The 16901-nt window shown below is 38.3% G+C and overlaps 1 protein-coding gene across 4 annotated transcripts; it reads left to right on the top strand.

Annotated features, from left to right (window-relative positions):
• Nucleotides 1-2558: 2558 nt before the first annotated feature.
• ampd1 lies at nucleotides 2559-15762 on the top strand. 4 transcript variants are annotated; one of them, XM_034877313.1, is made up of 17 exons: nucleotides 2632-2820; nucleotides 4323-4334; nucleotides 5693-5701; nucleotides 6477-6642; nucleotides 6836-6989; nucleotides 7928-8093; nucleotides 8202-8421; nucleotides 8754-8883; nucleotides 9524-9718; nucleotides 10207-10338; nucleotides 10610-10773; nucleotides 10981-11107; nucleotides 11859-12022; nucleotides 12153-12273; nucleotides 13921-14094; nucleotides 14468-14578; nucleotides 15325-15762. In XM_034877313.1, the coding sequence occupies exons 1-17, from the start codon at nucleotides 2799-2801 to the stop codon at nucleotides 15478-15480; spliced, it is 2223 nt and encodes a 740-aa protein (XP_034733204.1). In that variant the 5' UTR covers nucleotides 2632-2798; the 3' UTR covers nucleotides 15481-15762. The 4 variants fall into 4 exon arrangements, with proteins under 4 accessions (XP_034733206.1, XP_034733204.1, XP_034733205.1 ...); XM_034877314.1 differs by having other exon boundaries at nucleotides 2708-2820; nucleotides 4326-4334; XM_034877315.1 differs by lacking the exon at nucleotides 4323-4334 and having other exon boundaries at nucleotides 2559-2820.
• Nucleotides 15763-16901: the final 1139 nt, after the last annotated feature.

The raw sequence follows: 16901 nt of genomic DNA, 5'->3' as shown, positions 1-16901 counted from the left end.
CCCCCCCCCCCCTCTCCCAAAAAAAAGCTTTTATTAGCTCATTTGGGGATGATGACGTGTGAATAAATAAATGAAGGAATATCAATTACCTTTAAAATTGATTGCAAAAGTGAAAACCACAGGGAATATCTGTATGGCTAAACAGTAACCAAACAACTCCCAGACAGGAAGCCAGATAGGGGAGCACCTGTTGTAATTTGGCAGTGTCTGACTGTCCGGGTAATGAGGACAAGAGTAAATTGAGAAGGGTAAACTTGGACTCCCTGCTCACTCTTGCTCATGTTAACTACATGCCCAGCTGCTCTTAATCTCTCAGGTTGGTGAGCAACAGTTAGATCTCTCCAGGACACGTAAAAAAATTATTCAGAGAACATATCAACCTGTCTACTTGCTTTATTGGTTTGTCCTTCAGGTTCACATTCTTGTGGCAACCTGGCAAAGGCTGTGGATATGAAAAAACAAAATTGACATGCAAAAAAGGAAATGTTTATTAGAACATTTGAAATGAGCAATTGAAGATGGATTTGTCAGCAGTCACAATTTGTTGAAAGGAAATCCATTTTAATTTCTTAAACAAGTATATTGATTGAGAACTTGCCTTCCAAACAGTTTCAAGAAGTTTCAGTACAGTGGCTTCTTGTGTCACTAGTTCAAATCCAATCACCAGTTAACCATAAACTGCTGCGTTAGCAGGAATTTTAAAATGTATGCTTTTAAAAATATAATTTACAAAATGTCCTGTTAAAACATTCGGGTCATTCTGCCTTTTTGTAGCTAAACTGACTGCCTGCCCATTTCTAACATGATCTCTTTTATTAGTTGCACTCTAAGAGGAACGTTGACATTTAGGATCACATTCCCTAAAAATAGATTGCTAGTTAAGTGTCTTGGAGCTAGGCAGAGTCTTGATGATCAGAGAAGCAGAAGTATGTTACATAACGAATCAGCAAAGTCTGCGATTAGGATGAGAAGTTTTCCTCCCTAACAACCCAAAATTATAAATACCTGTCTGAGGTGTCAGTCCCCACCGTAATATAACTACTGTTCGCACATGTACATTTACAACATGTTCATAGTCCCATCCTGTTTCCTTTCCTACTCCTTAGACACATCTTACTTTGATTGCAGAAGGTATCAAGAATTCTGAGTCCGTAAATACTGTTGATAATGTTAATTATATTGTGTATTTTTTTGTTGTACTGTGTTTGGGGCCACAGCCTGCAATATTTGTTGGAAGCCACTCATGTAAATTTTGTAACAAACGGGGCCAGCACATTGCGTCAAAGACAATACAGTTTAATTAAAATTAATAATCGAGTTAAATGGAATTTTGTTTGTGCTGCTCAAAGCAGAAAAAAACATCAAGACAACTTAAACAGTAATTACAATTCAAGAAATATTTTGTCAAAACTGTTGACAGCATGCTTTGTGGATTTTACAAAGTACCAAGAATATTGCTTCTGGGAAAAAACATGTTTCTGTTTCTTTTGGGTAATTTGTTTTTGGAGCAAAATTGCTGTCACCAGTTACTCTCCTGAGAGATTGATACTACCTGGTGATTCAGGGAATCTAATTTGTGAGGACGTCACCTTCCCTAGTCTACAAGGGCCTTTAGGTCCAATTTATATTCCTTTCCCACTTTTAAGCCAACGCCAGGGGCTGGCCATTTTAACTGGTCTACCACTTTGGTCCATACTAAAATATCTAAAAAACTATAGAATGGATTGCCAGGGAATTTGGTACTGATGTTTGTAGTCCCATGAGGATGGATCCTACTAACCTCATTGATCCTCTGACTTTTTATGTATCTGATGAAAATGTATCTGTATGGATGCAAAACTGACATACTTTGTGTTTAGTGATGATTGGAAAATGTTAACATGCTAACAAGCTAAACTAGGACGGTAAAACAGGTGAATATAATTACCTGCCACACAAGCATGTTAGCATTGTCATTGTGAGCATGTAAGCATTCCGATGTTAGGAAGTAGTTCAAAGCCCCGCTGTGCTGGTCTGTAGGCCACAGCAGAATTTGACCTGCTTTGCAAACATTCTACAGATCTTACTCTCTAAACTTTCCTGTGAAAATGCACTTTAAATGTACTCACTGGATAAGAAATGTGTCAAAAGGTCCAGGATGTTTTTTAAAGGATCTGTTATCCTTCCCTTATTAAGGTTATTAAAAAAATTACAACAACAATATAAAACCACATGGACACCTTTGTATATCAGTAATGTGAGATGCAAGGACATCTCCAATTTAGGGATTTGCATGTTTTTAAACCAACCAAAGGCCCCATACGATGATAATCCAAAAATAATCTGCCATCAATTTTAAAATGTTCCTTATTTCTAAAACCTCGACAAACTCCCATGCAACAGTAACATTTTTGTCACATGTTGCATTTGCAGTGGATAGAAAGGTGTCTTGTGATTTACTCAAAACCGAGCCTAACCTAACCTAGCCACCTAGCATGGGCAGAGCTACTTGTGCAGCTTGAGCTATCAGTGTGTTATATAATATAAGTTCCCTCATGCACACATGCCCGTCTCTTTGTCAACACTCTGTGCCTGTCAGGGAATCCTGTGGGCACATAGACCACCTAAAATAGACCTAGACCCCCGCTACGTCTAGGCGTATTCCATGTGGGCATGGAAGGTTCTGGTTACTCATGAGAAGCAGAAGGATCTTAATATTGCACTGACCAAGCACAGGGCTTCACACTTCCCCACTACAGTGGCCCAGTGGCTGACCACCATTTTCCAGTCCTCAGGGAGCAATTCACTAGAAGATCACCATGCCTAAAGTCTTAGTACCAGGTGAGTACAGGTAGGATTACTTGGTTTGGACCACAGGTTTGGACATGCACTCTCATCTTTAGAAGTAGTGTTTGGATAGCATTTTCTAAAGGTTATTTTACATTGACACATGATTATAAAGGTTAACCGAGGAAGCCTTCACCAAAAATGTATTCATTTTCATTTTTGTTATGGCAACACATGAAAACTAAAAATAAACGTCTGTTCTATCAAAATGACACCCTCATGTCTGCTTTGTTGAGATTTATAGAAAATATGGATTGAGAACTTCCCAAACTTTGCAAATAAGCTCTGAATGCCTATTGTTCCTGATCTTACAACCCTAACTGTGTGTAATATCCACAGTCACTTATGGTAATAAATTCCCATCTGTTGCCAATGTTACATTCTCCCTATAATGGTTGGCACTGACAGCTTTAGTGGCAGGTTCATTGGGGTTAAATTATTACAGTTCCAATAAGAAGTACAAACTGACTATTATGTAGTCATCACAAGGCGCCATCTTCTCCTCAGAACTAAAAAATCTTTGCTAAAAATGCAAAAAAATTACCTTTGGGATTTGTGTGATTCAAATGTTTTTGTTCTTGAGCTCAACTGCAAGCATTTGCATTCATATTGTAAAACTCCAGGTTTGTGTTTCAGTGCAGAAACGTGTCATTGATTGAGTATCAGCTGTGAATATGTTGAGAAATGCTTTTTGGTGGATGTGATTTGCTGCTATTCTCCTGGGTCAAGTGTAAAACGAGATCTGGTCATGCTCACTTACTACTTGTATTCTTGCAGTTCACTTGAGCTTGTAGTTCATCCCCAATATAAAATGCTCTATCATCACTAATATTATAAACGCTGTAATGGTTGCTAATTATAGGTTTGCAGTACTTCACCAGGCACTGCAGGGCAACAAGCAAGTATGATGGCACATGAGACAGTTAAGAAGGTGATGAATAGAAATGCAATGGTCAAAGCAGCTGCTGTCTGAAGAGCTAGATTTCACAACTAATACAATTAGGTGGTATTTAGCAGGCATTTGTGGAGAATATGTTTGACACCATTTCCACTTGTTGCCGTAATCTGATGTGGCTGCAACGATTTCACGGCAGTGTTGTCGTGCAGTTCCATGCAGGCAGGTTTAACGATCTGCCGGAGCATGTGTGAAGAAGTGACAGCAAATGTTTTCAAATTCAGATGAGTCTTGTATAAAAGTCTAGTTTACCCAAATCCCAAATTGGTCATGCAGATAGTTTTGATTTTGTTTACTACATTTATTTTTATGCTGCAGCACAAAACTTAACAACGTATTAAAGCATGTCATACACACTTAAAAGATAATCAACATAACTAACTGTAGACTTTTTTTCTACTTAAGGAATAGTCCCAAAAAAACACATGGACAGACAAGTTTCTGATTACCTTTTTATTGCAGCTTTGAGACATAACCACATTGTTTTGTTTCCCTCTAACCTGGACTGTCCCACCCTGACTGTGACCTTTTGCTTTCACAGCAGAGGGAGGAAGTGAGTATGGAGCTCAGAAAGTTCTTGAGAAGTTTTGGGGAAGATGTGAAGCATTTCACATGCATGGTTTACTGTATAGCTGTGAGACAGTCACATCTCCAAACATTCTTTCTCAAAAGTGCATTTGAATGCAACCTAGTTGTTTATTCCACATGAAATGAAAAGCAATGGAATAACATGAAAAGGAGTTTATGACCATTTATTAATCTATTGTTCACATTCATTATCAGTTTTTCGGTTCATTGTACTGTCTTTATACTATTCGTAATATAGTGTGTTGCATTACAAACAGAACATCCTCTTTAAAACTGAACTGAATGTGAACAGTTAAATTAATAAATGACTTTTCCCAGGTAGCTCAATGACTCTTCCACCGTAAGAATGTTAGCAAAGCAGCACACAACCAAGACCAATTTGGACATTCAGACTTGTTTGAGCCATTAACGGAATGCCATGCAGACACAGGAAATACATCTTTATCTGCAGAGAGATGTTTAGAAATGGCAGCAGTGTAGTGATTAAATCACATTACAAAGGTATCCTGCATATTTGATTCCTAATGTGTTGCTTCAATGGGAGCACTGGGAACATCTTTGCATGTGTCATGAAGATGCAATTACCAATCCTTTGTCCAGCTAATGTTATTTCAAAAGTAACTTTAAATTTAATTTAACAGTCATGTTAAATTAATCCCACTTATCCATTCACCATAGAGTGAATGCACTGGTCTAATATTTCATTTCATCTGCATGCGTTTCTAAACTGTACTCTATTTTGTCAGTTACTGATAACAGGGCTGGGCGATATTGGCCAAAATGTATCATCTTAATAGAAGTCATTTCATATCTCAAAAACAATATGTATCACAATATAGCAAGTCTTCTGGTCTATTTGAAATAACCACATGGTAAAGCCTATTTAATATACTTCTGTGAAAATGAATAAATGGTAAATGAAAAGTTATAAGCATTTGTTTCAACATCAACATAACATGAAAGAATGGAAATTTTTTCCATAGTGCCAAAAATCAGTTTTGCAGCAGATTTTTTGACATTGTGATAGAAATGATATAGGAAAAAACCTACACAATAGACATTTTGTATATTGTTTTGAGGATATACTGTCATATCAACCAGCCCTAACTGATAAATGTTATAGTTCAGTCTTACAGTTCCTAAAGTGTCATGTAATGTATTCATAACTTTGGCAGTTACATTTTGTCATGCACATACTGTAAAACAAAGGAAACGGGTTCTGTTTGTTTGTCATCTTAACACCTTTCTAACCTTTGTTTTTTCTAAAACTCTCTTTTTGGGTTATATTCCGGTTGGTGCTACTTTCTTGCTGGGCATTATCAGGTCCTCAGAGTAAGTATGGAGGGTGAGACAAAGAACAGGAAATCTCTTTAGTCATAGGCTATGTGTGATACTGGAGTTGTTGTCTTGAAGCAGAAAGCCTTGCCTCTTGGCTAGTAAGTGCATGTAACAGTTCAAGTTTGATCTTGAGAGTAGATGGACATCAAGTTCTGCCACTCATGCTGTGTATCATTGTGTCATTGTGTTTCTTATGAACACTTGTTGAAGAACTGTTGTTCTTCATATCTTGGTTCATAACTCCAGTCATCATGAACCTTGACCCTTTTTCCTGTCATTTTTCAACATAATTCAAAATTTCCAATCAAAATGATCTCACTTACATCCGTGTTAAGCCACTTACATCCAGACCAATGGGATGCAAACAATAATAGTATGCTAAATGTACAACAAGAGATGACAAGTAAACTGGGTCTGGAGTTAAAAACATACATTTTAAAAGGCTTTACCATCTTGTATCCATATTTGTTCAGTGTACAAAACAGTGTATGTCAGTGCTACTTCGCTGTAGTTCCTCTAGGTGCATGGGACCAAGCTGGTGTTGAAGACTTGTAGTGGCTGAGTCAATCTTTGGTCATGTATACACTGCATGTGCAGGTAATGTATGTGCCTTTATCGCGTCATATTCATGCAGTATACGTTAGCAGTCAAGAAATTCTGTTTGCGGCTCGCCTCATAGCCACAGCCTGTTTAGTTAAGTGCTGTATGGTGATGATGGGAGCAAAATGCATTTCACCTAATGGAATAAACCTTTTGCTGTGCATGACAGAGACCGATGACAAGATGCGGGCCTTCGCGGAACAGGTCTTTGCATCGGACACCAAGGACGAGGACATCCGTGATGAAATCTCAATGTTTGATGTGGCTGAGGACTGTCCCATCATGCACCATGAGATGGCCCACCATCTGCACACTGATGATGATGCTGAGAAACGGTGAGAGGCAGGAGATTATGTATTGCCAGTTTATGCTTGTGGCACAGCTAAATAATGCCAGAGCAAATAAATGTGAGCTCACAGATTTGTCCGTTTCCCAGACAAAACTTGTCTGGCTTTCCCAAAAAAACATTTCAGAAATGTTGACAATGGATGAAGCCAACCATTAAACATCACCCCTCCTTATCCACAGCAAGAGGCACCAGCGCTCCTGCACAATGGCTGTGCCTGTTGCTGGTGCTCAGGCAGCCGCTACCTCTATAGTGTCAGTGGGGGTGGACACACCCACCTACCTGGAAGTGCCTGACTTCCAGAGAGTGGCCATCATTGGAGACTACGCCTCCGGGGTATTGCTCACTTTCCACTTATTCATTTCAAGTTTCCAAATTCAAATTCCCTAGCCTACTTTTGTTGTCTTTAAAAAACATCTTGACTATCAGCCACCTTTTTAAACTTACCTAGATATATAAAATAAATAAATAAAATCATCACAGTAAATAGCAATCAAACTTATTGAATGTTGATACTATGAGGGCTTCACTGTGAAAATGTTTTTATTTATTTTAAAGTTTCCTTAATTTCTGAAAACAAAAACAAATTTGAGTATTTGTTTTTATAATACTCCTCATCTAAAAATTTAACATTTTTTGACTTTGTTAAATGTATGGAATACCATCCTTTATGATGGTTAGAAGTTGATGTGGATGTAGATTTTGAATTTCTTTGACAGGTATATGTGTCAGGAGACTCAGGCCTGCCATCAGCAAATGTGGACAGGGGGACAACATTTTCCAACTTACAGTGGGCCCCCCATCCATACCCACTTCACCACCTTAGACATTTGCATGGGCCTCTCCTTGGCCTAATGCCGGGATCATCTGTACCCTTTGACCCCCCCATCACATGGCCTCCCTCTCACAGAGGCCCATGAATGGAGCTCATCTGGGTTTAAGTTTAGGTTTTATAATAGTGGGTTTGGCATGCAGGGAAAGAAACATTTTCAAGGAGCTGATCGTTATTTCTGCTTTAGCCTACTCAAAACCTCCCGTTCATCAGGATTCATTAACTGACAATCGAGCCGCCACCTGTTCCATCAAACAAAGATAAATCATTAATTAAATCAGGTATTAAGGCTTTTGCTTTAGTGTAAAGCTGGTGGTGGATCATTTTGTGTTAGAAAGGAATGTCCTAAATGTTGCCATAGCTGCATGTTATTGGAGGTTTTGCAGAGCTGTTTTTGCAGGTAACTGATGAATCTGTAACATCTTTTATATCTGCTATTCAGGTCACCATGGATGACTTTGAGCTGTCCTGTAAGGGTCTGTATCGTGCCTTGACCATCAGAGAGAAATACATGAGGCTGGCCTTCCAGCGCTTCCCACGGACGGCCTCCCAGTACATGCGTGAGATTGAGGGGGAAACCTTCAAAGTTGAAGATCAGTTGCAGCCAGGTGAGAAGAACAGGAGTTGAGGCTCACTAGGGTGATGGGGTTTACATAAATGAGCCAATGCAATATGTTTTCAGTACCCTAAATGTGTATGTTACATCTGTCTGTCAGTCTTCACATCTCCTCCAAAGAAGGGTGAAGATCCCTTTGATACCAAGATCCTGCCAAAGAATCTGGGATATGTTGCTCGTATGAAGGATGGTGTCATCTATGTGTACAACGATGCTGCAGCTGCTGACAAACATCAGCCCAAAGACCTGCCCTGCCCCGACTACAACACCTTCATCGATGACATGAACTTCCTTATTGCTCTCATTGCACAGGGCCCGACGTGAGTCCATTGAAGTCTTAATTTTAGAATTGAAATATCTCAGTTATATGTCCATTGTCGCTCCAGAATTGTACTCGTATCCAATTTTTGTACAACCCAGATCTTTCAAAATGATGTCATGTGGATGACCCCAGAGTTGACTGACTGTTAAGTAATTTAAGTTCTATGTGTGTGGCCCTGGGGATCCACACATGGGCGCAAGAAAAGGTCAACAAATAACAATGACAAGGCACTTCAAATCAACATATTCCTATTCTTAACAATTATGAAGTATGTCCATTGGTCTGTCACAGTGCAGCTCATGTATTGATATGCTCCCATTCACTTTGCAGTAAGACTTACACTCACCGCCGCCTGAAGTTCCTGATGTCCAAGTTCAATGTGCATGAGATGCTGAATGAAATGGAGGAGATGAAGGAGCTTAAGTTGAACCCCCACAGAGACTTCTACAACTGCAGGAAGGTAACCATAAAAATAATTTAGCATGGAAACGGCTTAAAATTTAGCTTTGGAAAACAAGAGCTGAATAAAAAAGAAGTATATCAACTTTTACATTTTAATGTGGAGGGATGTAACAACAATGCATGTACTATGGGCGCAGTTTCCACAGAGATTGTGTTTTAAGGAAAACTGTGTATATGTAAAATAAAGTGCAATCATTGCGTTGTACCTCCATTGACTGATCTGAAAATCTTTACATTGACTCTAATGGAGGGGAATGTACTGGAGATCTTAAAATTTCTTTTAATAGTCAAATTGAATGAGTGTCTGGTGTTATGTCAAAGCACACATGTTAATACAGAAATATACAGAAAAAGCAATTAAAGAGTCACAATCAACATTGCCAGTGTACTAAAACGTTTTTACAAATTAGGTTTTATCATGTACTTCAAATACATTCATATGTAAATTATGAGTATCTATACATCTGAATTTTAAACTTATATTTCCCACTTAGTATGCAGTCCTTGTCCTCAATTGCCTCTGCCATGCAACTTGGGTGTGTCTTTAGCTCCCTCCTGTGACCAAGCAGAGTTATTACATCACAAAAACCCATCACCTGTGATCCACTATTCATCATGTCTTTTCTCTGACATTTTAGGTGGACACCCACATCCACGCTGCCGCCTGCATGAACCAGAAGCACTTGCTGCGCTTCATCAAGAAGTCTTATCGCGTTGACGCTGACCGTGTCGTGCACAAACTTAAGGGGAAAGAGGTCACCATGAAGGAGCTCTTCGAGTCCCTTAACCTGCACCCTTATGACCTCACTGTGGACTCCCTGGATGTGCACGCTGTACGTAACTCCCTTGTTGGAGTATTTGTGGCTTTAAATATGAACAGACGTAGCTTCCAATTGAATAACCATGTACAAGAATAACCCTAACTGTGTTACAAAGCATCCAAGTGGTATTGATTTTCTTATTGTAAGTACACCTATAGTGAGGAGTTTCAGAACAAAAAAGTAGCTGGGAACAACAGTTAAAGGTTTTATGTTAGGTTTTTGTCGTAATTGTTGGATTGTATATACTGGTAGACAATGCAATAAATATATGACTTTAAAAATTATCAAAATTTAAACTAAATTTAAGGGACATCTTTAAAATGTAATTTCCTTATTCACTTCTTTTGGATAACGCCTACTTAAAGATTCACATTTTCTTTTATTTAAAGCCATCATTGCAACATTTGTATTTCGAATGAATCATCGCCGTTGTCCCATCCCCTCAGTCGAATTTCCGTGATCTAAATCTCTTTTCTTTTCTCTTTGTTGTGACTCTGAAGGGAAGACAAACCTTCCAGCGTTTCGATAAGTTCAACGCCAAGTACAACCCTGTAGGAGCCAGTGAGCTGCGTGATTTGTACATGAAGACAGAGAACCACATCAGTGGAGAGTACTTTGCCACCATCATAAAGGTTAGTTTCTATATAATAAAAAAAAACGAATAGAGAAAAAACATCACAGATCACAAATTAGTTTTTGGTGTGAAGATAGTGTGTAACAAAAAGGTGACAAAGATTAAACAATACACATACATTATACACATCAGTTATGGTAAATGTTGGTGTGATTGATGATTGACTGTTCTGTTGTCTATTTAGCAGCCTATCAATTTTCCACATGGATTATCTATCATGTACTGAACATCTTGTTATCTAAGCCTGATTTGACCTTTGTGTGAACCAGGAAGTTGCCAGTGACCTGGAGGATGCCAAGTACCAGTATGCAGAGCCGCGTCTGTCCATCTATGGCTGCAACCCCAACGAGTGGCATAAACTCTCCAGCTGGTTTGTCAAGCACAGAGTCTACTCCCCAAACCTTAAATGGATGATTCAAGTACCCAGGATCTAGTAAGTTTGTAATCTTTCTTGGGTTCTCTCTTTTACCCATTTTTAACCTACTGTTAGACAGAGGGGGAAGTAAATGTCCTGTTGTGGATCAGTTATAGTTTCTCCCATGTAAGCTTGAAAATATGCTCAAAATGTGTGAAAGAATGGCTAGAAAGATGATTACAATTAATATTTTAATGAATCTGTCTTGTCCCTCTTCTATCTTAGTGACATTTTCAGAAGCAGGGACTTTGTGCCCCACTTTGGAAAGATGTTGGAGAACATTTTCCTTCCTGCGTTCCAGGCCACTATCGACCCACAAACCAACCCGGAGCTCAGCATCTTCCTCCAGCACGTGAGTCGCAAACAGTCACAAAAAACGTTCACTGTAGGTCACTGGGATGATCGTAACAATTCAGACATAACAAGATACCAAATCAAACCTTGGACAGATTTCCCTGGCATGAATTAGGGACTGTATTAAAGGTTAATTGGGTAGAAATTTGTGTTTATTTGTGTTTATTTAGTTGAAAATAACCCTCAGCAGCATTATAAATATTTTCTTCGGAACTGCATTACCCTCCCAAAATATCTAAAGATAATGTATTTCTGTCAAAGATAATAGTGAAATATAAGGGAATTGAATATTATCTTCAACTTCACCTCAGTGAAACACATAAAAAAATCATTTTGATGTAGCTTTTTTATAATCAAAATTATATATATTTACAAAATAAGATCAAAATACGTAGTAAGAAAAAAATAAATGGCCCTCCCCTGCTTTTCCAAAAAACATTACACTACCGTCTCTTTAGCAAAAAATAACCCCACCTTCTCCCATGATCATTTTCGTACAGTCCCTTAAGGATGTAGTGGTGGTATAAATGACATAACATGTACCTGAGACATGTTAACAAGACAAAGTTGACATGTCCAGACGTGTGGATAGCAAATTAATAGACCACAAATGTCTGCTGAAATGTAGTCATACCTGAAGGACGGCAACCCATTTCTCACAGTTATCTTTGTCTAAAGACCCAAGGACAACCTCCAGAAGAGAAGCCTCTGTTCCCTGTATGATTAACCATTTGCTTCCTGGTGTGTAGGTGACAGGTTTCGACAGCGTGGACGATGAGTCCAAGCACAGTGGTCATATGTTCAGCACTAAGAGCCCCAAACCACAGGAGTGGGACCACAACAAGAACCCCTCCTACACCTACTACATCTACTACATGTATGCCAACATCGCTGTGCTCAACCAGCTCCGCAGGTCAGTGACCTTGTGTCTGTGCGCACACATTTGTCGTTTTAACCGTGTTTTAATCGATTTTCCCTGCAATTACAACGGCATACATGTGTCCTTTCCATAGTATAATACTTGTATATCTTCTGGTTTCCAGACAGAGGGGGATGAATACATTCACATTCAGGCCTCACTGTGGTGAGGCTGGTGCCATCACCCATCTGCTGGCTGCCTTCATGACTGCTGACAACATCTCTCACGGCCTCAATCTCAAGAAGGTCAGTCCGCTCTTCACTTACTGCACTCATATATACAGTCACATACAAGGTGTCAGACTGTGTTCTTTAAAGGGACCAGAAGTTTATTATACACACAGTATATATGCATAACAGTCATAAGAGAAGAAGATTAAAATACATGTGCTTTATTTTCTTCACTGGATTGGAATTTATATATTATTGTCAATGTAGTATACATCATCAAATACTCTAACAATCTAGGATAGAATCAAATCTTAGAGGTTTGCTTGTGAGCAGATAATACATGAAATGATACCTTTGTTGTTGAATGGGAAGCCAGCCAGCCAGAGACAGCTCTGTAGTCAACAACACAATTACAGTGTTGAAGTATACAGTATAATAATATATACTATTAAATATAATAATAATAATCACAGTAAAGCAAACATTACTTTATCAAAATGTGTTTACTGTTTTGTTTTATTCTTATAAAAAAAAGGAAGACAAAAAACAAAGCACAGTAGATGAAAGACAACATTTAATGTACCAATAAGAAACTAAACATGATATATGAAATGAATTTTTTTTTAAAGAACTGGAATTAAAACTCCGTTCAGCTGAGCAACATTCTCTACAACCACCATAGCTGGAAGTTGAAAGTTTTTGTTTTTTTTGTTGTCTTTGAATGCATCAGTCTCAAGTCCGGAAGTGAAATATGCTCCATTATTGTTGTCCTACAATAAGCAGAGATTGTGAGATCCATTGAATCAAAATACGTTTCAAGACATTTCATTTTCTGAGATGTACATTAGTTACGTGCATGCTAGGAATACCAAGAAAAAAAATAATGCAATGTGAATTCAAGCTCAGTTTCTTTTGTTTGTTCAGTGTATACAGGGCATTTTCACAATTGTTTGTCATCTGCAAGCTTAGACATTGTGTAACTCTACCAGTAATTGTTTTGCAATAATGCAATAGAGAGGTGCCGGCACTAAATGTGGAAAGATGATCAGGCGATGAACGCTTGTTGTGTAATATTGTGAGTTGTTTGAGCTACTCCGATTACAGCTTTTTTGTCTAGTTCAATAATCTTCCTACATATCTGTAATCTCTACACCCAGTTCCCTCTCCAATGTCTGTTCAAGCTTCCACACACAAAAAACTGGAGGTATTACAACTAATTAACAAGGTTTTTCATGATATAATCTCTTATCTGAAAGTCCTAATAGAAGTTCTCCCTGAAATATCATATTTTACATCTGATTAAAGGGCATAAAGATCCAATTCTCAAAGAGGTCCCATATGGTCCAAATACTTTTTAGGCAAAATGTTTGAAATCTGGATCTAAGTGGGTGTTATACTGGATCTTCCTCAGCATGTTGTACTAACCTTCAGGTCTTATCTGTAATGCTATTGAGTTATCTTTAACTGATTTAAGGTTTCTTCAGAAAGTTTGTAAGGGCATATCTGGACTATTGCATAGATAATTATGTAAAGTGCAATCTTTGAGAGTTACCATATGAGTAATGCAGTTGATACATTACTTATGGCTGGTTCTGCCTGCTTTATTGTCAAAAATAAAAATAAGAAAAACCTGTCAAAATTCCAGGCCTTGACAACTAATTTTGTAAGTTGACTGAACCGGATCTTGTAAACTGATCATATCTATCAATCTTCCACCACCAGAGTCCTGTGCTGCAGTACCTGTACTTCCTGACCCAGATTCCTATCGCCATGTCACCTCTCAGCAACAACAGCCTGTTCCTGGAATACGCCAAGAACCCGCTGCTGGAGTTCCACAAGAAAGGCCTTGTGGTTTCTCTGTCCACTGACGACCCCATGCAGTTCCACTACACCAAGGTCTGAGCACATGGAGATAGTGGGCAATGGTGCATACTGTGCTGTGTATTACGAGTATCATAATACATCTAGAGATGAATGCATTTATTTTTTCTATTCACATTGTACAGGCAAAGACATATAAAGCACACTCAAATTTTTATGCTTACAACGTATGTTCATTCAATGCATGAACATGCATTGTAAGCATATAAACTAGTTTTATGCCATTCAGAGCATGAAAGTGAATTGCATATACACATACTACAAATAAATCAAAATCACAAACGTGTGTACTATAGCTGGTGGGAGCTGTGTCTACAAGGTCTCTTTTGAGCCTCTGTAACTTGAAGTACAGTAGTGAGAGTGCAAGTTTTGGCCTTTATCTTCACAGGAACCCCTGATGGAAGAGTACGCCATTGCAGCCCAGGTCTTCAAGCTCAGTACCTGCGACATGTGTGAGATCTCCAGGAGCAGTGTTCTGCAGAGCGCCTTGTCTCATGAGGTAACACACTTGATAAAGAGCTTTTCATGTGGTAATGCTATGTGGACTTTTTAACACATTTAACCCTTTTGATGTCTTCCCGTCGACCATACATTTTTTTGGTTTTCCGAGTCAAAATATAAAATTTAAACATTTTTTTTTTCAATGTTTGGTGCTTTTGCAACACTTTTGTCACTTTTCTTGATGTTTTTGTCACTTTTTGAAACACTTTTGTTGCTTTTCTCAATTGTGTTTGACGCTTTTTTGCGATGTTTTTCTTTATTCTTTCTGCACTTAAAAAAAACAACAATCTGACTTTTTTGTCACTTTTCTCAGTGTTCTTTTAACATTTTTTTCAAATGCTATAAAATTTAATAAAACACCAAATGAAAATAGTGAACGGATAATGTATTCTGCCTGTGAAGAGCATTGTAGGGAATCATCCACTTTATTTTCTTCGACAATTTGGATGAAAGAAAACCCAACTTTCAAAAAAATTGAAACTTTGGGTCAAATTTGACCCGAGGACAACTTGTAAGGGTAAATATAATTGCCCCTAAGATTTGTCTTTCTTTTTTATATCGGCAAGATTTTTTGTGCAAAACAGTAATTGTACATATGTTTCTTGGCATAAAAGCTTAATGTTAAATCCTCTCAAAGACACCCAGATTCTATCCTCACCGTGTACAGGCTGCTCTTAAATCAAAGAGATTACACATCATGTTCCACATTGAGACGCATGCTTGTGGCTGTCTTCTTTGTTCCAGGAGAAGATCCACTTCCTGGGTAAAGACTACTTGAAGGAGGGTCCAGAGGGCAACGACATCCGTAAGACCAATGTGGCTCAGATCCGTATGGCATATCGCTACGAGACCCTGTGCTATGAGCTCAACCTCATCAAGGAGGGTTTAAAGCCTGAGTAAACACTCAAATCCCACTAACACCCAATAAAACTCATCTCTATTGTGAAAAGTTTTCAAATTTTTTTCTCTCACAGTAACTCTTAAACAATTGAATCATAAAAAAACTCACCTTCTAACACCCTGATGTTCTCTCCTTTAGAGGAAAAAACTTTTTTCTAAATGTCATGACTCTATAACATCTGAACACAATGTCCAGTTGACTTGTAAACTGCAGTCTATGTATTCCACGAGGAGAAACAACATGTATAAGAATGAAAGGAAATAAAATCTGAATTAAAAAGTGCCTTTTGTGTGGTAGCTACCCCATTGATGGATTTTGAAATATTATCAGTATTACATTGCAACATTGTTAACTTGACAGCAGGATGTTGTCTAGTTGTATTGATTTGATGATAGGGCAAAGTGCTACTCATAAACTGACCTGTGAGTTGTAAATGAGACTTAATATGCCCTCTTATTTGGAACCTTGTTTATTTTACACTGTGTACCAAAAGTAGTTTTCTGATGGCTGTTTCCTTTAGAAGTTTAGCTGAAGAGACATTTAGCTGTATCAGCAGAATAAAGGAAAGAAAATGTGCGTCAGTCATGCATATTTAATTAAGTTATTAATGCTGAATTGTTGCATAATGCATCACTTTTACCATTAGTTATTGACAGAGCCTTCATGATGTCTACCATTTCCCACAATGTCTACCATTTCCCTTGAGGACACACAACTTCAAAACTGGGATGGCAAAGTCAACATTTGCTGTTTATTAGCTGGATAGTGTTCACAAATAGACCTTGTTCCATGGATGATGAAGTTTAGGGTTTCTTTGAAAGTCTAAAGGACAAAATTACAGGGGTTGTAAAAGACTAGTATTTTAATACTACTAATATCCTACCTTTAGCTTATAGTGTTGTGGTCTACGATTTAGGCTACCTGAAAAAACTGAACAATTATGTAGACTATGCTCTGAGTCTGCTCCGGTCCATTGTAGGCTATAGATTATTAAAGTGGGTTTCACAATTCTGGTATTGCTGCCAAATAGAAATTTCTTAGCCTTTGACATTAGTTGGAGTCAGGCGAACTGAATAAACAAATGGGTGCTCACAACAGTTCCAACTCTGTCCATCACTTTCATGCGCCACGATATAACATCTTGGTACTTTATAAATGAAAGTAAAGTCCAAGTTATATATATTAACTCGTGGAGTAGAGCAGGTGCAGCTCATAACTGAGTACCTATATTTCCCAGGACAATTGAAGACAACAGTATTTCTTCATCGTTGACAGCTGCAGCGGTTGATGGGATGACGTCGTCTCTTTTGGCTCGGGAGGATTCAACCAAACTTTCTCACATTCACTCCGCGTCAAGCTCGAAAGAAATACCTTGAGTAAAACAGGAAGTCAAATGACTTGCCTAGAAAATTGGTGTAGC

The sequence above is a fragment of the Etheostoma cragini genome, chromosome 7 (assembly GCF_013103735.1).
Source record: "Etheostoma cragini isolate CJK2018 chromosome 7, CSU_Ecrag_1.0, whole genome shotgun sequence".
Lineage (NCBI taxonomy): Eukaryota > Metazoa > Chordata > Actinopteri > Perciformes > Percidae > Etheostoma > Etheostoma cragini.
The sequence above is the reverse complement of the archived record's forward strand: the minus strand, read 5'-3'. Positions and strand labels throughout refer to the sequence as shown.